Source organism: Xenopus laevis, chromosome 6S (assembly GCF_017654675.1).
Source record: "Xenopus laevis strain J_2021 chromosome 6S, Xenopus_laevis_v10.1, whole genome shotgun sequence".
Lineage (NCBI taxonomy): Eukaryota > Metazoa > Chordata > Amphibia > Anura > Pipidae > Xenopus > Xenopus laevis.
In genome coordinates this window covers 78,977,212-79,002,494 of record NC_054382.1, presented here as the reverse complement: position 1 = coordinate 79,002,494, position 25,283 = coordinate 78,977,212, and the positions used below count along the sequence as shown (strand labels likewise).

Below are 25,283 nucleotides of genomic sequence, written 5' to 3'. Positions count from 1 at the left end.
GTGACCCAAATTACAAAAACTCCAGGTACTAGGCATTCTGGATAATAGATCCTATACCTGTATGTATTTCTTAATAATGTATATCCTTTAAGTCGTTCAATATTTTAAAGTTAAAGGTAATTGTCTGGTTACCTATTGCATGTGGACTTTGCACTCACTAAAACATATAAGAAAGAAATTGCATTTTATAGTGCAGGCATTTTTTTTAAAAAAATCTGTGAGCTAAGGAGACAAGTTTTAAGAGATGCATATGTTCTCTGAGCTCAGAATGTACCAGTCAATAACAGTATTCGATTTATGATTTGCCTTTCTTCTTACCATCTGATTTAATTAAAAAAATACTTTAGTATTGGTCAATAGCCTCTTCAAAATAAAGCAGAACAGGCAATTTAAACAGCTCAGGGAGACTGTGAACCAGGATGATTAAATGTGACAAATGACAACAAAAAAGGGCTATATTTGGATTATGGGAAAAAAATCCAAGGAAGGTCATTCTGTGTGTCAATGACTCAGATGTTCATAGACTGTACAAAGCCATTAGGATGGAGTTCTTGACATGGTCAAACAACTTACACACCACACTCACTGAACCACAAATAAGAAATTATCAACTGCCTTTCCTGCATTAAATTCCCACAATGTGTCTGCCAATTTTTTTTTGATTGCTTGCCATGCCTTATAACTGCAACAAGCTCTCTCATCTCATGCATTTCGCAGTTAAGCGTGTAATACGCTGACATTTTCTTACAGTATGTTTGTTCCCGCAGACTCATTAGGATCTTTTCAATGACAAGAAAGCAAAGCCTTTAGTAAATGCTGAGGTCATTTATATAACATACAAATAGGTCATTAATGTTTATTTATAATAAACACTAATACAGGTATGGGATCCATTATCCAGAAAGCTCCAAATAACATGAAGTCCATCTCCCATAGACTCGATTTTAATCACAAAACTCAAATGCTTAAAACTGATTTCATTTTTCTCTGTAATAAAACAGTACCTTGTACTTGATCTCAACTTACAAATGATTTTTTATTGAAGGCAAAACAATTCTATTTATTTACTGTTTACATTTTAATAGACAAAGTATGTGGATCTATTGTACGGAAAGAATACACCTGTACAAACTTAATGCAAAATAACACAAAATAGAAGAGGGGAAATAACTGTAAAACACAATCTAGCTTTAGTCATAAACATCTTTCTTTTGGCATAGTTCGAAATTATCAATAAACATTTAGTAACATTAAAAGTTTTCCAAATCTATTTTAAAAAGTTACAACCCCACATTTGCCACTTTATATAGCAGTGGACCTGCTACTTTATGGCTAAGCCCCTTTTTCATGAAGTAGACACATAAACAAGTCTTAACTAACTACTCCAAGGTGCAGTCCTATGTTATACAGTCAGTTAGGTACTGTGGAAGGTCAAATACAGAGGACAAAGTGCAGAACTGCCAACCCACCGACTGTAACTGAATGTATAGTTTTGCCTATGGGATTTATAAGCCAACCTGCTTTTTCAACTCTGACATGATCACAGAAGCCCAAGACAATAAAGCTTGGAAGTAAATATTTCTGCACCACTTGTAGCCCCTGAACTACAAAGGTAACTGGAGGAATACAAATAAATGTGATACCACCACCATTTTACATTAGTCGGGGACTAAGTTGAACTGAAGAATCTTTAGCAATAATACAATCAGCATTTTAAAAGCAAGGTTAATATATGACACTGGATAAATAAACCCCACTTAAGCTATTAAGCTATTAAAATGCTGATTGTGCACATTCCTTTGAGTACCATCATTTACCATATATAGGGAGATTTTCTTAACTGAAAAATCCTTTTCTCATAGGCCCATACTGTCAGTGCAGGACGACTGGGGTTAAGTTAATCCTCTCTGGAGGCAGGACAAACTGAAAAGCGTCTTCCAATCGTCTCCTTCCCTTCTGGCTCCACCTTCTCCTCAGTTTAGTATCCAAGCCTGCCCGTGGAGACAGAAAGACCTCACTACCTAGCTATCTAAATGCCGAGCAGCAAAAAACCGGCACCCCATGGGAGGGATGCTGCACTGACAGTACGGGCCTATGAGAAAAGGATTTTTCAGGTAAGAAAATCTCCCTTTCTCAGTCGGCCCTACCTGTCAGTGCAGGACGACTGGGGATGTCTCATAGCCGTCCAAAAGGGTGGGCAACATAACTGATAAAAAAAAAAAACTTTAACATATAACAGTATAAGAATAAAAATACTGAATCTAAGCAGGAACTATCTATGTGCAACTGCTGCTTGTAGCACCTTCCTGCCAAAGGCCGCTGCTGAAGAGGCAAACACATCTAGTTTATAGAACTTTGAAAAAGTGTGCAAAGAGCTCCAAGTCGCTGCCTTGCATACAGCTTCAACAGAAGCCTGGTTGTGAATCGCCCATGATGCACTGATCTTTCTAGTGGAATGTGCTTTAATTTGCAGAGGGCACTCTTGACCCATCGTCTTGTATGATTCCTGTATAGCTGACACTATCCATCTAGCTAAAGTGCGTTTGGAACCTGGTAGACCTCTTTTGTTAGCACCAAACAACACTAGTAGTGTCTCTGACTTTCTAAATTCGGCAGTCCTATGTATATAGAATTTAAGTGCCCTCACTGCATCCAAAGTATGTAATTGACTTTCCTTGTCATTAGCTGGTTTAGGACAGAAAGACGGAAGCATTATCTCCTGGTTAATATGAAAGTCCGAAGGGACCTTGGGAAGATGAGACGGCACTGTGCGGAGGACCACCTTATCCTGGTGGAATATAGTCCAAGGCTGCTGATGAGACAAGGCAGCCAAATCAGATACCTGTCTGGCTGAGCATTTGGCAAGAAGAAATATCACCTTCCAGGACAAAAATTGTAGGTCCACTGAGCCCAGTGGTTCAAATGGCGGTCTTTGGAGAGCTCTAAGTACTAGATTAAGGTCCCAGGGTGGGGCTGGATCTCGTTTCGGAGGCCGAATCCTGGCTAGTGCTTGAAAGAACAGTTTAAGTTCTGGTATGGTGGCCCATTGTTTGTGACAAAGAGCTGACACCTGAACTTTAAGTGCCAAAGTACTGAGGCCTTTGTCTAAGCCACCCTGAAGGACGTCTAGAATATGGCTAGAAAGACATAACTGCCAACGAACATTGTGCTTTGTACACCAGTCAATAAAAAGTTTCCATATTCTGTAATAGGCAGTGGAAGTGGATCGCTTCCTTGCTGACAGTAAAGTGTGAATTACGGGTTCTAAGAACCCTTCTTGTTTCCATAAGGTGGTTTCAAAATCAAGCCGTTAAATTAAGCTGTGGATGTGGTCCGCTCTAGCTGGACCTTGTGAGAGAAGGTCCGGGTGCAATGGAAGATGCCAGGGTTGATCTGCGGACATCTGCATTAGTTCTGCAAACCACGCTCTGCGTGGCCACCATGGCACAATGAGGATGGTGGTAACTCTTTCTAATCTTATCTTGTGCAAGAGACGAGGATAAGTGGTATGGGAGGGAATGCATATGCTAGGCGACAATGCCAAGGACAGGTGAGTGCATCTACTCCTACTGCTCGTGGATCTTGTACCTTTGCCATGAATTTTGGAAGTTGAGTGTTGAAACGTGATGCCATGACATCCACACATGGAAGGCCCCATTTGTTGACTATTTTCTGAAAGACGGACGGATTGAGATGCCATTCCCAGGGATCTAACGTGTTGCGGCTCAGATAGTCTGCTTCCCAGTTGAGGATACCCGGAATGAACACTGCAGATAGAAGGACCTGGTGTGATTCCGCCCAAGACATTATGCTGAACACTACTCGGAGGGCTGTAGCACTCCTTGTCAATTTAGGTATGCTACGGTAGTGCTGTTGTCGGATTGAATCCTGATGTGTTTTCCCCGTAGATCTGTCTGCCAATATAGGAGGGCATAATACACTGCTTTGAGTTCCAGAGCATTGATGTGCAGCTTCTGTTCTTGAAGAGACCACATGCCCTGACACACCTGAGGTGGCCTAGTTGCCCCCCAGCCTTTGCGTCTGGCGTCTGTTCTTATCACCTCCTGGACCGTTCGGTCCCAGACTCTGCCTTCGGTGAGGTTTGGCAGTTGAGTCCACCATAGAAGGCTTCTTTTTGCGACAGGTGACAGATGGATTGGTTGTGATAGATTTTGATGATCCTTGTTCCACAATTTTAGAAACTCCCATTGAAATGGACGGAGATGGATCTTTGCGAAGGACACCGCCTCTATGCTGGCTGCCATCAGGCCTAAAAGTCTGAGAACATTGAGGGCCGATGGTTGAAGAACCACTAGTAAGGCTCCCAGGACCTTGGTAAACACTCTGGGTGCTGATGTTAAACCAAATGGGAGCACCTGAAATTGAAAGTGATGCTGACCTAGGGCAAACCTGAGGAATCGTTGATGTGGTTGACTGATTGGTATATGGAGATAAGCGTCCTTGATGTCGATTTTGGACATGAAAACTCCTGGTTTTAGACTTTTTATGATAGATGGAAGGGATTCCATTTTGAAGCGGTCGTATCTTACAAACTCGTTCAATGGCTGGAGATTGAGGACTGGTCGGAAGCCGCTGTCCTTTTTTGGCATGAGGAATAGATTGGAGTAAAAACCGTGAAAGTGAAATTCTTGTGGAACGGGAATTATTACTCCGTCTTCTTGTAGTTGTTGTGTTATAGCGAAGAGGGCTCTCTGTTTGGTAGGATCGGAAGGTATAGAGGACTTTACGAATCAGAATTGTGGTGGTTTTCTTGTGAAAGGGATGGAGTAACCCTGATGTAAAATGTTTAGTACCCAAAGGTCTGTTATCGAGTTTTGCCATTCTTGCGCAAAGTATGCCAACCTTCCTCCTACTGGAGAGTGAATGAGAATGCTTCCTAGATGGTCAGGAATCCTGCCCTTTTGTGGGAGTGTGTCTGCGTGTAGTTTTTGGCTGGTTTTGCCAAGGTGTCTTGAATCTCCTATTTTGTTGTGGCTGAGTTTGAAGTCTAGAGGACCGCGGATTTCTGCTATTAGAAGACCACGATTTGTGGTGGTAATTGCGTCTATTAAACTCTCGTCGAGGTCGCCTGCCCAGTGGCAGGAAGGCACCCTTGCCACCTGTAACGTCAGATATGATTTGTTTGAGCTCTGGGCCAAACAGTTGTGATCCCGTGAACTTAAGGGATGTGAGTTTGTGTTTGGATGCAGTATCACCGGACCATTGCCTTAACCACAGGGCTCTACGAGCTGAAATGGATGCTGCCGAAGCTTTGACAGCGAGTTTTGCAGTTTCCATAGTTGCTTCACCTAAAAAAGATAGTGCTGTTTTGATTTTGTCTAGCTGTTCGAAAATCTGGTATGGGGAAGATGGTGATTGTTTTATTAGTTCTTGGCACCAGTATTTGGCCGTCTTTGCTACCGTGGTAGCTGCAGCTGCTGGTCGTAAAATGGCCGCCGTGTTTTGGAAATCTTGTTTAAGAGCCGAATCAATTTTTTTGTCCATAGGATCCTTAAGTGTACCAGCATCCTCAGCTGGTAATGTAGTATTCCGAGCCAGCCTGACAATGGGTGGATCCACCTTAGGGAATTTTATCCCAATGTTTGTATTCATCTGGAATAGGATATGTATTAAAAAAAATTTGTGGAATATTAGATTTTTTCTCTGGTTGCTGCCATTGTGTGTCTACATAATTGGCAAGAGATTTGGGAATCGGAAATGTCCTAGGTTTCTTGGAAGTATTACCTACCTTATCAGCCTTAGATAATGCAGTCTGCTCCTCTTTGATCTCTAACGTGGTGAATATGTCTTTTAGAATAGTCTTAAAATCCTCTGGTTGTCGAAAATTGTCATCAGAATCTGAGGACTGGCAGTCTGAAGAGAATTCATCTTCAGAATTTATGTCACTTAAGGCATCTGAAGAATGATAGGAGTTTGAGTCTGATTCTTGTTGTAATGTGGGTGAGGTTGAGCGTTTACGCTTCCGTTTACCTGATTCTGGTAATGAATGAGAAGAAACTGCCTAACAGAGGATTGGATTGTTGATTGAATCCAGGACATTAAATGTGTTAGATCAGTAGATGATTGAGGTGGATTAGGGCCTACTGGTGGTTGAGGCTGTGGATCCTGAGGAGCGTGTACTATTGCTGAAGTAGTTATATGTCTGTTACCCTCGGTACTATCATCATTTGGTGGAGGTGATGGAGAAAGTTCTCTACGTTTAGTGGAGCTTTTGGTAATTTGTTTACATTTGGCCTTTAGTTTCCGTGTCTTATCTGGGAGAGCAATCTCCTCTATAAGGGAAAAGAGCTCCTCATTAGTATTAGCCATCTCAATAGCGACCTATTGTTTGGTGTCAATAGTAGATTATATGTCGATAATCTTGTTACCTTATGGGCATAAATTGCCTTGAGAGTACCTGGATCCGCTGGTTTGCAGTTGTTTAATACGCACGATATGTAGAGTGCACAGGAGAAGCGAACATGTACGCTATGGATATGTGTGTCTGCAGTGACGCGTATCCGGCTGACTGAGCCCGGGAAATGTGCGGCGCAGGTATGTGACGTCACCAGTGCTTACGCAACCTGTCAAAGCTCTTAGTTGCGCTGCACAGAAGTATTGGCGCCAAGTGCGTAACTGACGTGCTGCCATGAATGTGCTCAACCCAAAACTTACTTGGGAGCTCTCCTGGCTGTGCAGGCAGGCAGGCACAGTAACGTGTGGGCTCAACCTGGTATAACCGGGGAGCTCTGCACTCTGTTGTGACAATGGGAGCGCACAAAACGGGCTCTACGAAGTTTGGTAATCACCATAAGGGAGTGCACCGAGGGGCTCTACCTAAAGGGAGCACACCATCTGGGCTCTACCATCGGCCTGGTCGACCATGATTTGCCACTGTAAGTCAGGGAGCGCCCTGACAATCCTTGAAGACTGTAGTATCTTCTGTAAATAAAAAAGGAATAAAATAATAAAAAGAAATAAAAGAAATAAAGAAAAAAACCCTCAGAGAGGGAAAAGTTGCTGCCTCCAAGCTGAGGAGAAGGTGGAGCCAGAAGGGAAGGAGACGATTGGAATTAGTTTTTCAGTTTGTCCTGCCTCCAGAGAGGATTAACTTAACCCCAGTCGTCCTGCACTGACAGGTAGGGCCGACTGAGAAATTGGAAATCTTGCTCAGCCTACATGGATTTCCCTGACTTACATACAGAACATCCAAGCCACCTTCAGTATTTGACTCTGATGATCACATCTGCATTGTAAATTTTTTCACCTTTAAACCATTATAAAAAAGGAAGCGTTCCATCAAACAGGGAAATGAAAGCCAGTGAACTGATATCTGAAAACCCGAAACTAGGTTTGCACTGTTTTTAAAAAGCCGTAGAGGGAAATACCACCCACCCACATTGTTATACACTCTTCCAACTGCAGGATCAGGACAAAATGCTGCAGACCTCAAGTTAGTATTTATAGCGACTAAGGTTTGCCCAAGAAAGATTGCTTGTGTTACATCACTAAGCAGAATTTGATTAAAAAAATATGCAGTTCTCTGAAGGCAGAATGGATAAAAAGTGAATTCCAGAAATTTCAGTAGTTTATTATATTGCCATGTAATGGGGATCTAAAAAATACCTACAAAGACCTGTATTACACCATGAATAAAAATCAAGTGCTTAATTCCTGTTAAGAATTACAGGAGCCAATTTCGGAACCACATTGATTGCAGAAAAGAAGTCTGAAAAGTGGACTGATTGCGAAGCTTAACAATGACTTTTTTTCCACCTTAGCAATAAATTAGTATTAGTAGTAGTAAAAGGCAGCGTCAGCAACTCTCAAACTGGTGATTTCATATACTCAGAACATTAATATAGGCTTTTGAAAATGGTCTTAGTAGTTTAACTAAAGGTATACAATTCTGGAAAAACAAACAAAATTCTCTTTGACATTAAGAAGAAACAGACATGCATGGCAGGGCATAAATATGAAAAATACTCACCGTGTCCATTGGTTACATGCTTTCGCATTTTTTTTTTCCGAGGTGTTGAATGGCATGATGATGAAGTGTTGGTTGTTTTTGTGTCCTCAAACCCTGCATCATCATCATCTTCAATTTCCTCTTCATCTTGAGAGGTTCCAAAATATACCATCTTGCTAGGCAAAGCAGGAGAACCTACAAATGGTAGAAGACAAAAAGCAATTACCACTGCATTCCTACAATAGAGGTTACAGCTCTTTAAAATGTGATTCATCATAGTCATGACTTGGATCTAACAGAAATATGATAGTTGCAGACCACAATCGTTACAGGTTATACGCTTACACATAAACATAAATTCCAAATGATTACTAGAAAAATATGGAATTTTCTTTGCCACCTAATGTTTTAATAAGACCAAAAGAATCAAAGATATGGGTTACTACCTTAGAAAAAAAAAAAAAATGAAAAAAAGGCAGCTGCTAATGGTCATAAAATACTTAGACAAACTTGGCATAGGTCTAGCTACTGTATATTTATAGAAAGTTTCAGGCAGTAAGAGAAGGGGAGATCGGATTGTTTTCTTTGCTAGTTGACTCACAAGTGAGACAATAGAATCCCAATAAGAACAGAACAACAAAAACAAACTCATCAGTTAATAAAGAGAACAAATTCAAACAATATTTCTGGTGACGCTCTCATCGTCCTTCTCTGTGCCAGGAAATGCTTGCACTGTATTTAGAATACAAATCTGCCTTTGAATGGCTTTTTGTACTCAGTCAATATTTCATTCATGTAAGACAGGGATTGGCTTTCCTCTGATTGCTAGACATCCCACAGTGAGCCCAGAGTTAAGGTTGTACCACAGTCAATCAAGTTTAATTTGGCACTCACCTACTGTGTTAATATCTGGCTGAAACGTGCATGTAGGAAGCAGGGGCGATCCTGGCCCCTCCCGAAGCCTGAGGCAGCTTTGTGTTGCTACCACCCCGCTCTCTGCGATAGAAGAGCCGAACTTCCGCTTTGAAAACCAAAAATTTGGCATTTAAAGTACCAGGAGCCCCTGTTACCTAGTGGGGGGCTGCCACCTGAGTCAAGTTACTCAACTCACCTCATTGGCGGGCGCCCCTGGTAGGAAGTATACAAAACAGGGACAGTTTATCACTGACAGACAGACAGACTTGTTTTATGAAAATGTTTCAACAGATAGTATTACTATGAAACAATTCACACAACAACTGGGGTGTAATTACAGAGGAAGCAGACCCTGCAGTTGCAGTGGGCTCAGGAGTGTAATTAATGAGCAATTTAAATTTTTCCTTGTAGGCTAGGCCAATTTATCAATATTATGGGGCCCTAAATTGAATTTGCACTCGGGCCTCGTAGCATCCAGTTACGCCACTGCACAACACACTAAAAAAGCACCATCTACTGTCTTTTTACTTTGAGATAAAAGCTCTTGGAGTAACAAAATAGTCAGTAAAAGCAGAATGTTTGCTCCAAAGATGAAAATGATTATTAATAGCAGCAGGAAAAATTACAGAAACACCAAGGCCAAAGCATGCAGGGGTGCTGCTGTTATTGAATGAAAAGCGAAGTGTCTGATGAGCATGGATTGATAACAACAGTTGTAAATTTGCCTAGTGTTGGTAAATGAGCATCAGCAGTGATAATGATCAGACACATATCACAGTAATTAATTTACATATTAGATAACTAGGCTGCACTCTTTCAAAAGATCAGTATGCTATAGGAGCCTTGGGCTCAACTGAAAAGGAGTCATTGGTCATCTCTGTTTCACATTTCACTGGTCAATGGTGATGTAAATGCACCAGAATTTGATCCATCAGAATAATAAGTGGGACACACACAGACAATTTATCATACAGCTCAGCTGCTAAAACTAAAGCTTGCTTAAATATCAACCCCATGCCTTTAAGAAGAACCAAGGAGGTCGGACTAAGACAGAATGAAACTATTCTTTAATTGCACTGAACTCTTTAATGCTTAAATGTATTATTTTTTTAAATCCGAAACAGGGAGAAACCGTTTCTCAAGCGCAGTTAATATAGGTTCAGGCAAAATACTTAGGAATACAAATGTTAAAAATATAGTTCAGAAAAAATAATTTTTTAACGAACATTTTGAGAAAAAGGGACTAGAATGAACATTCATAACGGCTACCTGCAAAAATGATGTTATTACAAATACTGTTCATTGCAGAAAATTAAGTTTGTAAAATGTCCTAAAATTAAAGTAATTGGAGCTGTGGACGTTACTGTTGGATTCACTGCAAGCACCAGAAAAGTCAGGGCCCTGCCAAAACAGTATACTATATTTGCTCTCGAGTGCGTTGGCACTCTCTGCAGTGTTTGCTTTACTTACAAAAAACAAACAAACCAAAAAAATAAAAACAACAAATTTTTCCTCTGGCCATAATTCTGACTTTGGCCATTACAGAAACCTTTAATGAAACAGAACTCACCTCATATAGAATGCATATTCAGCAAAAACGCAATTACACCGATTTTATTTTTTCCTACAATAGATTTGATGGATGTTGTGTACATATGGCAAACAAATTATACTTTAACAAATATTCTAGATTTAGACACCTACAGGCAGATTTCTGAATGATCTTGCTACTCTGCTAGTTCATCAATTTGCATATGATTCGGCCACACAAGTAGGAGACTAGATCAGACCCTAAAGTAGATCAGCAGCTGGGAGGCTTTCAATTTCAAGCATTTCAAGGAAACCAACAGCTTGCAAGTCCTTCAGCATGGTCAAAAGGGACCACAAAAAGTCAGCAACATTTGGCAGCAGCTAGAACCCATTAAATGGAGTGCTTGAGGAGTAATGTAGCTCTCCCAACAGCAATGACACATGGAAAATTCTGATGTAAAATATCCAAAGCAACAAAGCCACCATAATCTGTCAGTTCGCCAAATCTGCCAGTTCGCCAAATCTGTTGGCAGCCCCACTGCCTATGTATGGCATAGCATAGTGCCACTGGGCGAACTGGTACAGTGGTGTGTAGAACAGAGTGTCTGCAAATCAGTACAAAGAGAAGAGTAAGTAGGCTCAGGGCTTTCATCAAAAATGTAAGGCCTTATACATCTAAATATTTGGGGCAGATAAGATCAGAAAAGAAAGCCCTACGTAAAAACCACCAGAACCCGATATTAACTAGCCTGTCCAGGTGGGCCCCTTAACCAGAGCCCCATGGGAACCAGATACTGCATATCTACAGCAACCTTAGCTGTCCCTCCCAATGAAGGCCCCATGCGTTGATCACTACAATATACAATAAGCATTGCATTACTCAATTAGTAGAAAATCTTTTTAACAAAAAAGGCAATACCATACATAACAGAGCATGTGGGTTGCTTTGCAAATCTACTAGTATTGAAAATGAATTTACATGCACTCAGCTAAGATGTGGTTGCGGTTTGGCCAGGCAGAAGAATTCAGCTGAATCTGAATCCTGCTGAAAAAGGCCGAATCCCGACCTGAATCTTGGAATCGGTGCATCCTTAGCCCTAACAGTAACATTGCTTTTCTACCTGTATGTCCTGCTGAATTTAAACAAACTCTGGTTTTGCATAACAAAGACTCTCTAGGTAGGATTATGAGGGGAACATATGTTTGAAATAGAAAAATAGCCCTTTGAAGAGTAATATGTCTTTTGCTAGGACTACTTTCCCTTTAGATGCTAGCCATACTTTGTCATATGCTGTATTTCCTGATGTTCAATTTGAATATCACTATTGTTCCTTCTATAGGCTGTATTATTATTTTTGGTAATATTGGTCTGCTTGATGTAAATCAAAACAATGGAAATCTTCTAGAAGCTAAGAATGTATGTGCGAATAGCTATACCTCTGTGTTTGTCCACTACATTGAGCAATCAATCACTGCTTTGTAAGTTATTAAGCACAGCCTTGTCATAAGGACAATGTAATCTTGTGCCAAGCTGCATTTCTAAAGTTTGCAAATGTTGTACAAGATCATGTTGCTTGGTTTAGCCTGATCTTCCACCACTAAAATGCCTTTCTACTCTAGGATAGGTAGGGTACAGGAAAGTCATTTTTTCCCTTTTGCTTCTGTTCCAAAGTGACACCACGTCCGGTCATGTGGTTCCCCAGGTTGGGTGATAAGTAAACCCATGGTAACTGTGGGTTGGGTAGCAGGTTTGGGTATTGGGCATAGCATATCTGGATATTGGGCATAGCAAATCCGGGTAGGGCACTGATCTGCCTGACTGGACCCGTGCAGGACTCTATCTGCGAGCTATAGATAGTGATATTTGGAGGGCAACATATGGTTAAAACAGTGTGCCATGAGACATTTTAGGTATTGTTGAAATATATCTATAGGCACCTACAGACAGCCATCTGGATCATTTATCTTAGTTACCGGATAATGACATTGGCCAGGTGGCAAAAACAGGAGTATTGAATTTTGCCATATTTATTTAATCCTGGAAACAAACAGCACAAACTCTATACTAGGTCCAACACCCTGCATAACCTGACTGCTTCCACCTGGTCCACCCTCTCTGACTGCACCTGAGGCATGTTACTCTAGTTCCTAACCCGAGTCCAGTAGCCAATTGTAACAGCCCTATAAATGCTAACTGCTGACTGGTTGCTAAGGGTTACTGGAACTTGAGCAAACCCTGTCCTTGTTATTACATTTACTAATAAACCTTCTTCTATACAGAAAACAAAGTAACTGTCAAGCATCATATTTTGGTGTGAATAGCAGGAGATAAATCAAGTGCATATTCTGTGGAACACTTTCAAGTCTTTGATGAGAACTTTAGGAGTTCTGTTGGTTATTATGAAATAAAACCATGCTTAAAGGAAAACTATACCCCCCAAACAATGTAGGTCTCTATTAAAAGATACTGAGTAAAACAGCTCATATGTAAAACCCTGCTTCATGTAAATGAACCATTATCATAATAATATACTTTTTTAGTAGTATGTGCCATTGGGTAATCATAAATAGAAAATTGCCATTTTAAAAAATAAGGGCCGCCCCCTGAGATCGTAAGATTCACTGTGCACACATACAAACCATATGTAAGGTCACATAAGCCAATTAACAGACAGAGTTCTGCCTTTTGCTTCAACACTTCTTCCTGTTACAGTTAGTGTTGTAGTATTTCTGGTCAGGTGATCTCTGAGGCAGCACAGATAGAGTCATGAAATGGTGGTTCAAGGCAAGAGATGTAAAAGGGCAATATTTATGTAAATATATTTTCCAGTTTGGTAAGATTCTTTAATATGTCATTCAATTTGATATAAAGTATCTGTTGCTTAAGTATTCATTTTGGGGGTATAGTTTTCCTTTAAAGGAAAGCTATACTCCCCAAACAATGTAGGTCTCTAACTGTTACAGTTAGCGTTGTTGTATTTCTGGTCAGGTGATCTCTGAGGCAGCACACAGACCATCCTGAAATGGTGGTACAAGGCAAGAGATGTAAAAGGACAATATTTACTTAAATATATATACCAGTTTGGTAAGATTCTTTAATATGCCACATAATATGATATAAACTGTTGCTTAAGTATTCATATTGGGGGTAGAGTTTTCCTTTAAAAGCCATCAAAGCAAGCATTGTGCTGCACATGCTACTTAAAGCCTGGCACAGGAAAATAGCACATTAACATGTTCCCTTTATACCCCAGCTCTAGTTTAACGATGCCTGAATTTTCCCCATGTGTAAAGAAATTAACACAACAAACAATAGATTATTGTTTAGTGAGTACCAACTCTATGATTAAAGGAGATATATTTCCACAAAAAGTTTAATTTAATTAGCTTTTTAAGCACAAACTAAGCAAGCAGCAGATCCAATTAAAGCATTTGTATCAGAAAGCTTTTTTATATTCTTAACGGAGTCTAGCTTCCGTCATGGGATATTAAGAGTCATTTCAGATAGGTGTTATTGCCTGTTGCTGTGCGAGTATACAGTGAGAACAGATGTCACATGGAGGTCTAATCATTAAGGACCAGAAATAAACATTATTCACCTGATTCAACCTGCCAGTTATTTCTATCTTGTACATGTAGTATGTACTGACTAAAAGAATATTACTGTACACTTAGATGAAAATAATGTATTTTTTAAGTTCCAGGGATAATGCCCTTTAAATATTCAGGCAAACAAAATGCTTAAAATAAACATGTACTATTTGCTTGCACAGATATTTATATTTTCCTATTTTTGCCCATGTTAAACATTTCCTGCTTTTACCCACATGTATAGACAGAGATGGTTTCACCTAGGAGGGAAGGAGGGCTGCACTGTGACTGCTGTAATAAGGTGGTAGGTCGTGGTAGAACTAAGGGAAGGCTGGTGATGTGATTGCATGAGAGCCCATCTGCCAATAGAATTACTGGATATCGCAGAGGTGCTATGATAGCAGTAAGGAGGATGACAGTGGAGGGTATGTGTGCAAATTTTGCACTCATGCCCATAGGACTGCAGTTGTGTTACTGTACTGTGTGGATTTTCTTTTTGCCAGTTAGAAAGTACAATGCTGCCTGATCACAAAATAAGTAATCTACAGTTTCACCACTGCCGAATACACAAACCACCTAGGACTCAAAACAATAATAGCCATATTCATTATAGGCATGCATAAAAAAATGCAACATTCTTCTAACCGTCTCTCTTTTCCATGCTGTCTGTTTTTCTATCTTACGAGCGGCTCTCCTGCTTTCCTCTCCTCTATTTGGTCCTTCATGAACTATATTCTGTCGAAAATCCGACTTCGGAAATCCGAAACGATTTGCATGCCAGCTGGCCGGCGATTCGTATTATATTCGTATTATAGCTTATCTGAAAGCAGTTCTATTGTAGTACTAGTTCTTTCTGAAAGCACAGGCTTAGGCATTTAGGGGAGATTAGTCGCCCGCAGTAGAGAAGATTTGGTCACTGCACTCAAACTTTTTTCATGTTTCCCCCTTCTCTTCCCTCTTACTGTATATCACCCACCTACCTCATTCTGCCCCCCCCCCTTTCCTCCAGATTTGTCTTGAGTTCTCTATTTTCAAATTCTTTGTAGCTCCTATTATTCTGTTCTTCCATTTTCTACAAACCTCTCTAATCTCACACTTTCTTTCTAACCACTATTCTTTGCCGTTTACACTTCTCTTTCTCCCACCTTTTTCCTCTTTCCCATTCCATTCTCCTTCTCTTCTGTTCTTTCTAAAAAAAAACTCAAAGAATAAAAAAAAAAAAGACCGTTGTAAATGGTTTTCAAATACCACTGCCTAACAAAGTTTGACAAATCCAAACAAAATTACTTTTACTATTGCTCTTATTGAGCTAGAACAACAGCTTACCTCTAAGACACAGAAACGTGAGGAAATCTTCAGTCTTGGGCTTGCGTTTGGAGAGGTCTGACATTTGAGTAACAGGAGGGTGTAGCAATGGCTCCACAATTTTGATGGGGGTTGTGCTCGGACTGTTTGGCTGGGATTGGGCAAATTTTCTTTGTGCTTGCAGCCTTGGCCTAAAACAATAAAATGACAAAGGTTTTAATGATTAGAATGTTTATATTCCACAGTAAACACTAAATGGGTGTATACATTGAATATACACCCTGCCTTAAAAAAAACAACAATCCATTACCAAAAGGTAGCGTGGATCATGCCAAATGAGTGTATACAGTAAAATATTAAATCACAGAGCACATATAAACCCACATGTATCATATCTATACACATTACAAGATTACACTTTAAGTGCAATTAAGTGCAATAATCTGGTACATACCACACAAATACAAATAAGCAGGTAATTTTAGCACAGATACTTGATAAGTCAAGGCTTTTAAAAAACTTCACAAGACCAGTAATTGTTAAAGTTGTAAAAACAGCAGTGTTTCAGTTTGACTACTTTGAAGGGAAACAAACATGTTTCAGGTAACAATATCAAAGCTTTAGCCGGACCTGATGTTAAAACACACAATAAAAAAAAAAAAAAAAAAGTTTTGATGCTAAATGTAGTCAATGCTGAAAGTCTCCCTGAATCCAAGGTAGAAGCTGCTGTGAGGGGGTATAATAGTGGGGTGCTGAAGGTGGGATGCAATGCTGTTCCATTACTGAAAATAAGATAAGCAGTGTTGATCAATTATAGGTACTGCTGGGAAACAACCAGGCCAGGCTCCTGAAAGATAGAGGGAATAGGCTCTCATTCACTGAAGAGTAGGTTGAAAGGCTGTGCTGGTCAATTATATGAAGGTGCTGTTGGAAGCAAGCTCTGCTTATTTATTACAATGGGTGCTGGGGGGGGGGGTCAATGCTAATAGTTTGCATTCATCTAATGAAAAAGGAACACAGATCCAGTACTGGGGATACAAAAAGGAAGAACCAGCACTGATCCATTATAGGTACTGCTGGGTAACACATTGGACTGGCTCATTACTGTGGGTCCTGGGGAAATGAAGCGCTGATTTATTCACTTGGAAACAAATAACTGATTTAGAGCATTACACTTTGGTGCTAAGTAAAATGCTGTTTCAATGTTGGGGGAAGTGGTTGGAGGAGCAAGTAGTATGCCAACCCATTACAGTGGAGCGCTAAGTGATAGAAGAGTTTACTTTTACAGGATAAGCTAGATAGAATTTGTGCTGATTTATTGTTAAATTGTGTAGATACATTAAAATGCTGTGAAAGTAGAGAAATTATGTTGATCCATTATATATAGTATTGGGGGAAAGAGCTCTGAAAAAACTGTGCAACATATTAAATTGGTACTCCTATGCTTAGTCACATATAAAAATTAAAATGAATACATTTTAAATATTACAGCTACAATTGATTTTGTTTGCTCAGCTACAGTGAGTCACTGTGCCATTTAATGCACCAGTAACACAAAAAAACAAGGTGTGCCAAAAAGGGCAATTAACATGCCATAAATAGCGTCTGCTTTGCATACCTCAAGGAAGTTACTAGAACTCTCCTCTAGACTGTTTTACCCTGTACTGAATAAAGGCACTTGGTTTACATGGTATTCATGTTCCCTTTTATTATTGACAGAAAAACACATTATCAACATGTAGCTACTACTTTGTAAACAATTGTGATTACAACAGAAGACAAATTAAGGAATAATGATTCAAAAACACAACTGAATCCATTAAAAGAAAATGCACAGTAAATTGAATGCCAACTTTTAGAGGGTACTGCAGCTTTACATTCGGTTTAGCAAAGCAAGCTTTGTAACTGAAGCATAAACGTTTCAGCCTTATTATATCTGAATTCTTCCACAGTTGTGTACTAATATTAAACAGGCCCAAGCCTTTTTCTGATGACAGCATGGTTGTATGGCCTGAATCATACAAGAAACACTCGTGCACTCATGATGAGCACCTGGTTTTCGATCTGCCGCACACAGATCATCCAAATTAAACAGCAATGCTATGATTTCACATTTGTTCCAGACATTTTGGGAAAATGGTATGAAGATTTTAGCGGTTTTGTAGTTTGACTGAAGCTTAAAGGATAAACCAGGATTTTTAGCATTACAATAGTACAAGAAACATACAAATAATTGGTGCTGCATTTAGTGCAGGTATGTTATATTATTCTATAGCAAAGGAGTGCTGGTTCTTTTAATTAAATTACTCAATTTCTCTTTAATCTTTTTCATACCAATCATTACTGGATAACAAAAAAACCCACAAACAACTAGTTAAGCCCTTTAAGCAGATTATTTAAATGAGAAGTACAATACTTAACTACATGTTATCAATAAAATGTGTTAAACAAGGTTTAACATCACTCTATAATAAAAGAACCGCCTTCAAACCCACAAGTAATTGCCTTGCAGCTAGCACTTTTTAGAAAAATATAAGCCTGTTTCTTTGTTTTAAAAGTTTCATGCGATGCAATTACAAAATCACATCTTTTGAGCTCTGGATTCTGCCAGCACCATTGTTTCAAATAAATAAATAAGTGTAGCCTTAGTATAATTACACAGATGTGTATAGCTCCAAGAAAATGACTTGACCCTACTTACATGCTGGGAGACTATCAACAGGTTGGAGATCCATTATAAGTACTAGGACAGCAAAATTTATGCCAAAGTCGCATAACTGTTCTCCAGCATCCTTAGCTAATAGCAGTTAAATATGTGCTCAAAGTCATGGCAATAACATCTAGACCTATAATTTTGAAAAGGTAAATAAATGATAGATGTTGGCAAACCCTCCCTTCATCAGGGGTTTACTCCCAAAACATTGAATTCACTGCACACGTCAGTCTGTTGCTTAAATAAAATGCAAGTGTTGGTGATTTCACGTAAATGGTCTTCCCATCTTTTGTTCACATTATTATGAACATCATGGGTGGAGCTATGTTATGGCGATCAGCGATTGGCCTATCACAACATCAATCATAGGTAATTGTGTCCAAATTAGGAAAACCGGGCAAGCAGTTTTGACCTAGACAGCCCTTCAAAAAACCGTGTCAAAATCAGATTGGTGGTAAACTTAGATGGCTGTGTTTTGTCATGGCTACAAAATGCCAAAAAAGTTTGAATGACAATCAGTGTCGGACTGGGATGCCAGTGGCCCACCAGAAAACCTTAGACTGTGGGTCCACCTTAAACCATGGACTCACTTTTCCAAACTATTATGTCTCCTCTCCTCACTCAACCTATTTATTATCCTAGTCTTGTATATCTACTTAATATATTCTTCCATTATTAAGCATTTGTTTCCCATAAAGAAATAGGGAATGACCATAAAATATGCTAAATGGTTAGAGGCAAAAGGTCCACTGACACCTGGGCGCACCGGGAGTTTTCCTGGTATCCCGGTGGGCCAGTCCAACACTATGGGGAAAGTAAATAAAATACACAAAGAGAAAAAATTTACGAATAAAATTTTGCATGTTGCAATATAATATTCTTCATTAGGCTTTTATTACATTGCAAATTTTAGTTGCGCATTGTGAATCTTAATTGCGTAATGCTTGCATTAATATCTGCTTGAAGGTGGCTTCAACTTTTGGCGCAAACGTAACAACTTTTTCATTAAGAAGTTTTATTACATACACTGTGCACTAATCACAAGCTGTACAATTTGCAATTGTTGTCACGTGCTGTCACGTGAGGGGCAAAGCTGTCACGTGAGGGGAAAAACTATTCACTATGCAAAAAATTTTTTGTTTTGCAAACAATTTGCGTTAGTGACCAATATTACATTCCACATATATGTTTTATTTAACACAACAATATCATACAGTATATAATAAGGAGATATTTATAGGAAATACTATATTTTTTTATACATACCAAATTAAAATTGTTTATATGACTTGTATTGCCTACTCGGTTTTAGATTGCCTAGCTAGATAGAGCAGAGTGAAATGAATGGTTTTTTAAGAAGTAAGAGGCCCAGATGAAGTCTTTGTTAAAAAAAATGCTAGTAATAAAGTATTCATTTATTATTAGGGTCTATAATTATAGGGCTGGAAAGGGTTGAAGGACAAGATGGGAGGTCCAGCATTTCAGTCTATATTGCCCCTATACAATATACCTTCAACTGCATTATCAGGGCAACAACACAACTATACATGCATATTGGTGCTTAAAGGTATAATGGTTTGATCCTAACCCACCAGGTAAATGCAACATTAAATCCACTGTGTAAAGCAATTTACAAGAAAAAGAAAACTGTTGGCAAAACACATCTGTGTGTTTAATATATTCTTGGATCAGGGGTGTATTCCAGAACAAATAAGGCTTGAACAAGGTCTTAAAACTTTATCATTAACCTTACCTATACCAATTAAAATTTAATTTAGCCTTAATTTCTTTTAACAGGCAATCCCAACAGAAAAGTGAATGTTTGTTAATTAAATGTTGATCCGCAAAAGGATTCTTTTCGGACTCTTTGTTAAGCAAAAGTTCCTTCTCCTAGTTCAATACCTATTAACTTTGGCAGGGGCTAAAGAGGCTTCAGCATGGCAGTGTTCCCAAGCAGCTAGGAGTCCACAGACAGATTTCAGGCAAGGAATGAATATTAGCTTTTCACTGGCCATTTAGGTTGGATCCAACTGAAAAAGCAAAGTCTTAGCCAAGAGTCTCCATGCATAGATTTTCACCATGGCATAAATTACTTCATTTACGTGGAGGCAGTGATGAAAGGCCAGTCAACAATGATTTTCACACATTCCTGTTGCACTAAATGAATAGCTTAGTGGGGTATAGAAGCACTGTACAATCAGCCAAAAGCTTTTATTATCAATACAAACTCTGCAAAAGTTGTAAGTCAAATATATATTGCATGCTATTACAATAAAGAATAAAATGATCTTTACATAACACCTACATTAGAAACAGTTTGCAGGACCCAGCTATGAATTAAGGGCAATCTTAAGTGCTTAGTTCTTAAAGGAATTGTTCAGTGTAAAAATAAAAACTGGTTAAATAGATAGGCTGTGCAAAATAAAACATGTTTCTAATATAGTTAGTTAGCCAAAAATGTAATATATAAAGGCTGGAGTGATTTGATGTATAACAAGTCAGTCAGGACACTACTTCTTGCTTTTCAGCTCTCTTGGTTTACACTGACTGGTTGCAGGAAGTTGGATTCTGGCTGTTTTATTAGACATCTGTTCACTCCAGTCTTTATATATTACATTTTTGGCTAACTAACTATATTAGAAACATTTTTTATTTTGCACAGACTATCTATTTCTACAGTTTTTATTTTCACACTGAACTATTCCTTTAAGGGTTAAACAGCTGACCTGACCTATTTAAAAAAAAAATTAAACGATTCTTAATAACCAAACCATGATAAAAGTCAAAAGAAAAACCACCCTAGCAAAAATGGCAGGATCTTGTCAGTGTATCGTTTATAAAATAGAGAGGTGTGTATTTGGCTACCCAAAAGATATTGGTGGGATTTGCTTCCATTCAGCCACAGCATTAGTAATATTGTGTACCGATGCTGGGGATTAATCTTGACTCACAGGCAGCTTTCACAGTGCAGGCCAGTCAAGTTCTTCCAAAGCCATTTCAGCAAACCAGTTTAATATGAACCTCATTTATAAAGGTGTGCTTGGGGCATTATGGTTCTGAAACTCCCAAAAATGTTGCCACAAAGCAGAAAATGCAGAATTGTCAATAATATAATTTAATAATGTAGTGTTAACGTTTCCTTTCAATGTAACCATGGGCCCAAAACACACAAACATGTCCAATATCATTATTTATTATCCATTAAGCATTACAGTTGGTGTAAATCAACTCAGGCAACCAGACTACTCTGCTGGTGATTCAGCAACCGCCAGAAGTAATTCCACTTTCAGAGTGCATGTCTTTACGGCACTCTAGCTAGTGTCTGGAACTGACCATGGTGATTTTAGGCTTGTCTATAGAAGTGAGCGTTTTAACTCAGGACAATTAATTTTTTTATACAGTGAAAGCTTCAGTACTCATTGGTTCATTTCTGTGAGCTTGTGGACTACCATTTTTCAGCTGAATTCCACTTTCACCATTACTTTATTTACAGTTAAAGGGATCCTGTCATCGGAAAACATGTTTTTTTCAAAACACATCAGTTAATAGTTCTACTCCAGCAGAATTTTGCACTGAAATCCATTTCTCAAAAGAGCAAACAGATTTTTTTATATTCAATTTTGAAATCTGACAAAGGGCTAGACATTTTGTCAATTTCCCAGCTGCCCCTGGTCATGTGCCTGCACTTTAGGAGAGAAATGCTTTCTGGCAGGCTGCTGTTTTTCCTTCTCAATGTAACTGAATGTGTCTCAGTGAGACATGGGTTTTTACTATTGAGTGTTGTTCTTAGATCTACCAGGCAGCTGTTATCTTGTGTTAGGGAGCTGTTATCTGGTTACCTTAACTTGCAGTACAGCAGTAAAAAGTCACATGACTTGGTGCAGCTGGGAAATTGACAATATGTCTAGCCCCATGTCAGATTTCAAAACTGAATATAAAAAAAATCTGTTTGCTCTTTTGAGAAATGGATTTCAGTGCAGAATTCTGCTGGATCAACACTATTAACAGATTTCATTTTTCATTCCTCCAGAAGAAATCTTTGTGGCAGATTATTAACCACCGGCCCTTAGAGGGTGCGGACCTTGGTGCAATTGCACACCTGGTAGTTCTGCCACTGCAGGAAAGAAATCTAACAAAATGTTATAAAGGTGGCATATTATGATAACTCCTGAGTAGTCTACTGGCAACATTTGTTGCTGAAGATTACACGGTTGTGTATTTTATAATTGCAGACATATTGCAGCTCCTCCTGAAATCATATTAAGGTTAAAAAAAATCATTTAGGTCACATGAAAGAATTCTGTGCAATTCATATTCTGTTGGATTTTTTTTTTTTAAATGTTCCTCATGCTGTCTAACAAACTCCAAAAAGTAAGTCTGTCAACCAATATAAAATATACTTTCTTTACTTGAATATTCTAAAATATAACCTCATGTGAACCTGAGACTTTCCATTCAATTTTGGTGAAAGGAGAGCTAACAATGCCTGTACAATACCGAGAACAGATCAAGTGGCTATATTCCCAAAACATAAACACAGACCTGACAACACCCTAAGCAACAGCATATACAAAGGTGTCGGTTAAACTGCTTGTGGTCCCACTCTCTGTCATTTGTAGTATATGGTTACTTCTCATACTTTCAGCTAAATGAGGCCATTTTAAAGAACGAAAGGCATTTTTTTATAATCTTGGCATTCAAAATTCTCCTCAACTCCCCTGGATTATGGGAATTTATAGTAACATATGTTTTTTAAATTGGGGTAAAAGTATAACAAAACTCAGCATGTGTTTCTTGAAAACAAGGAAAAGTGGATCCCCTAAATTACCGCCTATTAGACAAATAATTATAGCAGAGGTCTCTGACAGTGGTCAGAATAAATCAATTAAAATAAATATGAGAAAAAGAACCCGGTCTATAACTAAAAGTGAGGATTCAAGCAGTATACACGTATATAGCAAGAAACCTTGCTTGACAAAAATTAAATATACCATAAATTAATTGATCTCTAAATTAATACCTCATGAATTATAGGAAACCAAGTAGAGCAAGTGTTAATCCATTAATAAAGAAATACCCAAAGTTTATAAACTACAATATAAATTCATGTGTTGATCAAAGAAATGAATTCATCAATAAGTAAATAAATAAATCACCTATCTGTAGAGTTCATCCACAGATTTTTGAGTACAATTCATACAATTATAACGTGCTAGTGCAATAAATAAGTGATTGTGCTTGAAGTTACTCAGATAGTAGATGCCGGTTTAGAAATAGACTTCCGCCTTAGGCGTCATCACACAGGCCTCGCGAGAACTTAGCCTGTGTTGGTATGCAAAGGAGTAACCGCCGTGTCATCATTACGTCGAAGGACACGCCTGCTTGGTTACTCCCCCTGAGCGCGCCGGGACTCATCTTATAATGGGTATCCCTAACTAAAATTCAGTACCTTACTATGAGTTCATATGATTATAGCATCTTTTACAGTTAACTAATCAAGAAAAGGGAAAAGGAACGAAAATTAAAAAAGAGAGAAAAAAACCTTGCACAATGAAATATTACTGAATCCATTTATTTTTAATCAAATTAGATGAATTAAAAACATTTATTTGTATATACACTATAAGAATCTTTTTTAACTTAATAGAAATCAAAATAATTATTTATTTGTATATATCTCATAAAATCAATCCTAAAGGGATAAAACTTATTCCTTAGTATAAATCAATGTAAAATATGCCAGGATATATTTTCAGGTCATGTATACAAAGAGCACAAAGGATTAAAAAGAGAACAGATCTTTTAACCTCTATATACCCCTATTGAATGATATAGGGTATTTAAGTGAATAAATTATTTTCATTGATTCCTTTTGGGGAAATGGTGTCTAATTTGAATATCCAGCAGCTCTCCCTTTTCAGGAGGGCTTGTTCCAGGTCTCCCTTACATATTCCAAGGTTAATTTTCTCAATGGCCCAAAATCGAACCATTGCTGGGTTCATGTTATGATGTTTCTTAAAATGTTGAGCCACTGTAGACAATGTTTTCTCAGTTTTGCTTAGATTTCCCGCTGTTGTTGTATTCTTTGCTTCAACATTTGTAATGTCTTCCCTATATATTTTTTATTGCAAGGGCACTCAATACAATAGATGACCCCTTGAGTCCTGCAATTTATATAACTATTAACCTTGTGTTGTGTACCAAACCGATTGAGCCACTGTAGACAATGTTTTCTCAGTTTTGCTTAGATTTCTCGCTGTTCTAATTGTACTACAATGTTGTTGTATTTTTTGCTTCGACATTTATGATGTCATCCCTATATATTTTTTATTGCAAGGGCACTCAATACAATAGATGACCCCTTGAGTCCTGCAATTTATATAACTATTAACCTTGTGTTGCGTACCAAACCAAGGGCACTCAATACAATAGATGACCCCTTGAGTCTTGCAATTTTTTTTTTTTTTGGTTCAAGTGAGTTTTATTGAAAACATACAGTATAACAGATAACATGACAGCACAAGTAAGGTTATGTCCCAATTCGCAGAATGGGCTATTACACAATTTCATGAGACAGAATCATTGGAAGTGTGGTACTACTCACCACCAGATTCTCTATTTGTGAGAGAACATCTAATGTGTCTCTCGCATAAGAATCTAATCCTTCTACTATTTGACATATTCTAACTTCCAAATATTGACTGGCCTTTTCAGTTAAATTACAGTTGCCGGATACTATAGGTCTCCCCGGGGGTTTTTCTACGTTTTTGTGAACTTTAGGGAGCAGATAAAAGGTTGCCGTTCTTGGGCTTTTTACTGTTGGAAAAGATTTTTCCTTTTTGGAGATTAAATTGTTGTTAAAGGCCTCTCCCAGTATATTGTTGTAGATTTCTTGAAAGTTGTCCATGGGATGCCCCAGAAATTCTTTATAACTGATATGGAGGCCAGTTGTTTGTTAGCTTCCTCCAAATACATGTCATTCGGCCAGATAACAATATTCCCACCCTTATCTGAATTAATTTGGACAGCATTCCATTGTTGCATTTCCTTAATGGCCCTCCACTCATCCCTTGATGTATTGTTTTTATATACATGCAATTTTCTAGCAAACAGATTAAGGTCTTTCACCGTTTCAAAAATATCTAATTGAAAGGTGGGTGAGAAGGATAATACTTTATTTAAGACACCGATATGTGCAGCTTGGAGAGTGTGACTGGATAAATTAACGATATTTAATGATTGTTCTTTTTTTGCTGTTGT

At 38.5% G+C, this 25,283-nt stretch overlaps 1 protein-coding gene across 2 annotated transcripts in view; it reads right to left on the bottom strand.

The window, feature by feature from the left end:
* Positions 1-25,283, bottom strand: part of jarid2.S (jumonji and AT-rich interaction domain containing 2 S homeolog) — a 138,114-nt gene that overhangs the window by 38,703 nt on the left and 74,128 nt on the right. For both annotated transcript variants that reach the window (XM_041567210.1, NM_001094763.1), the window contains 2 exon segments: positions 15,332-15,501; positions 7,991-8,164 (listed from right to left, as the gene is read on the bottom strand). In XM_041567210.1, the coding sequence (XP_041423144.1) occupies positions 7,991-8,164; positions 15,332-15,501 (344 nt within the window).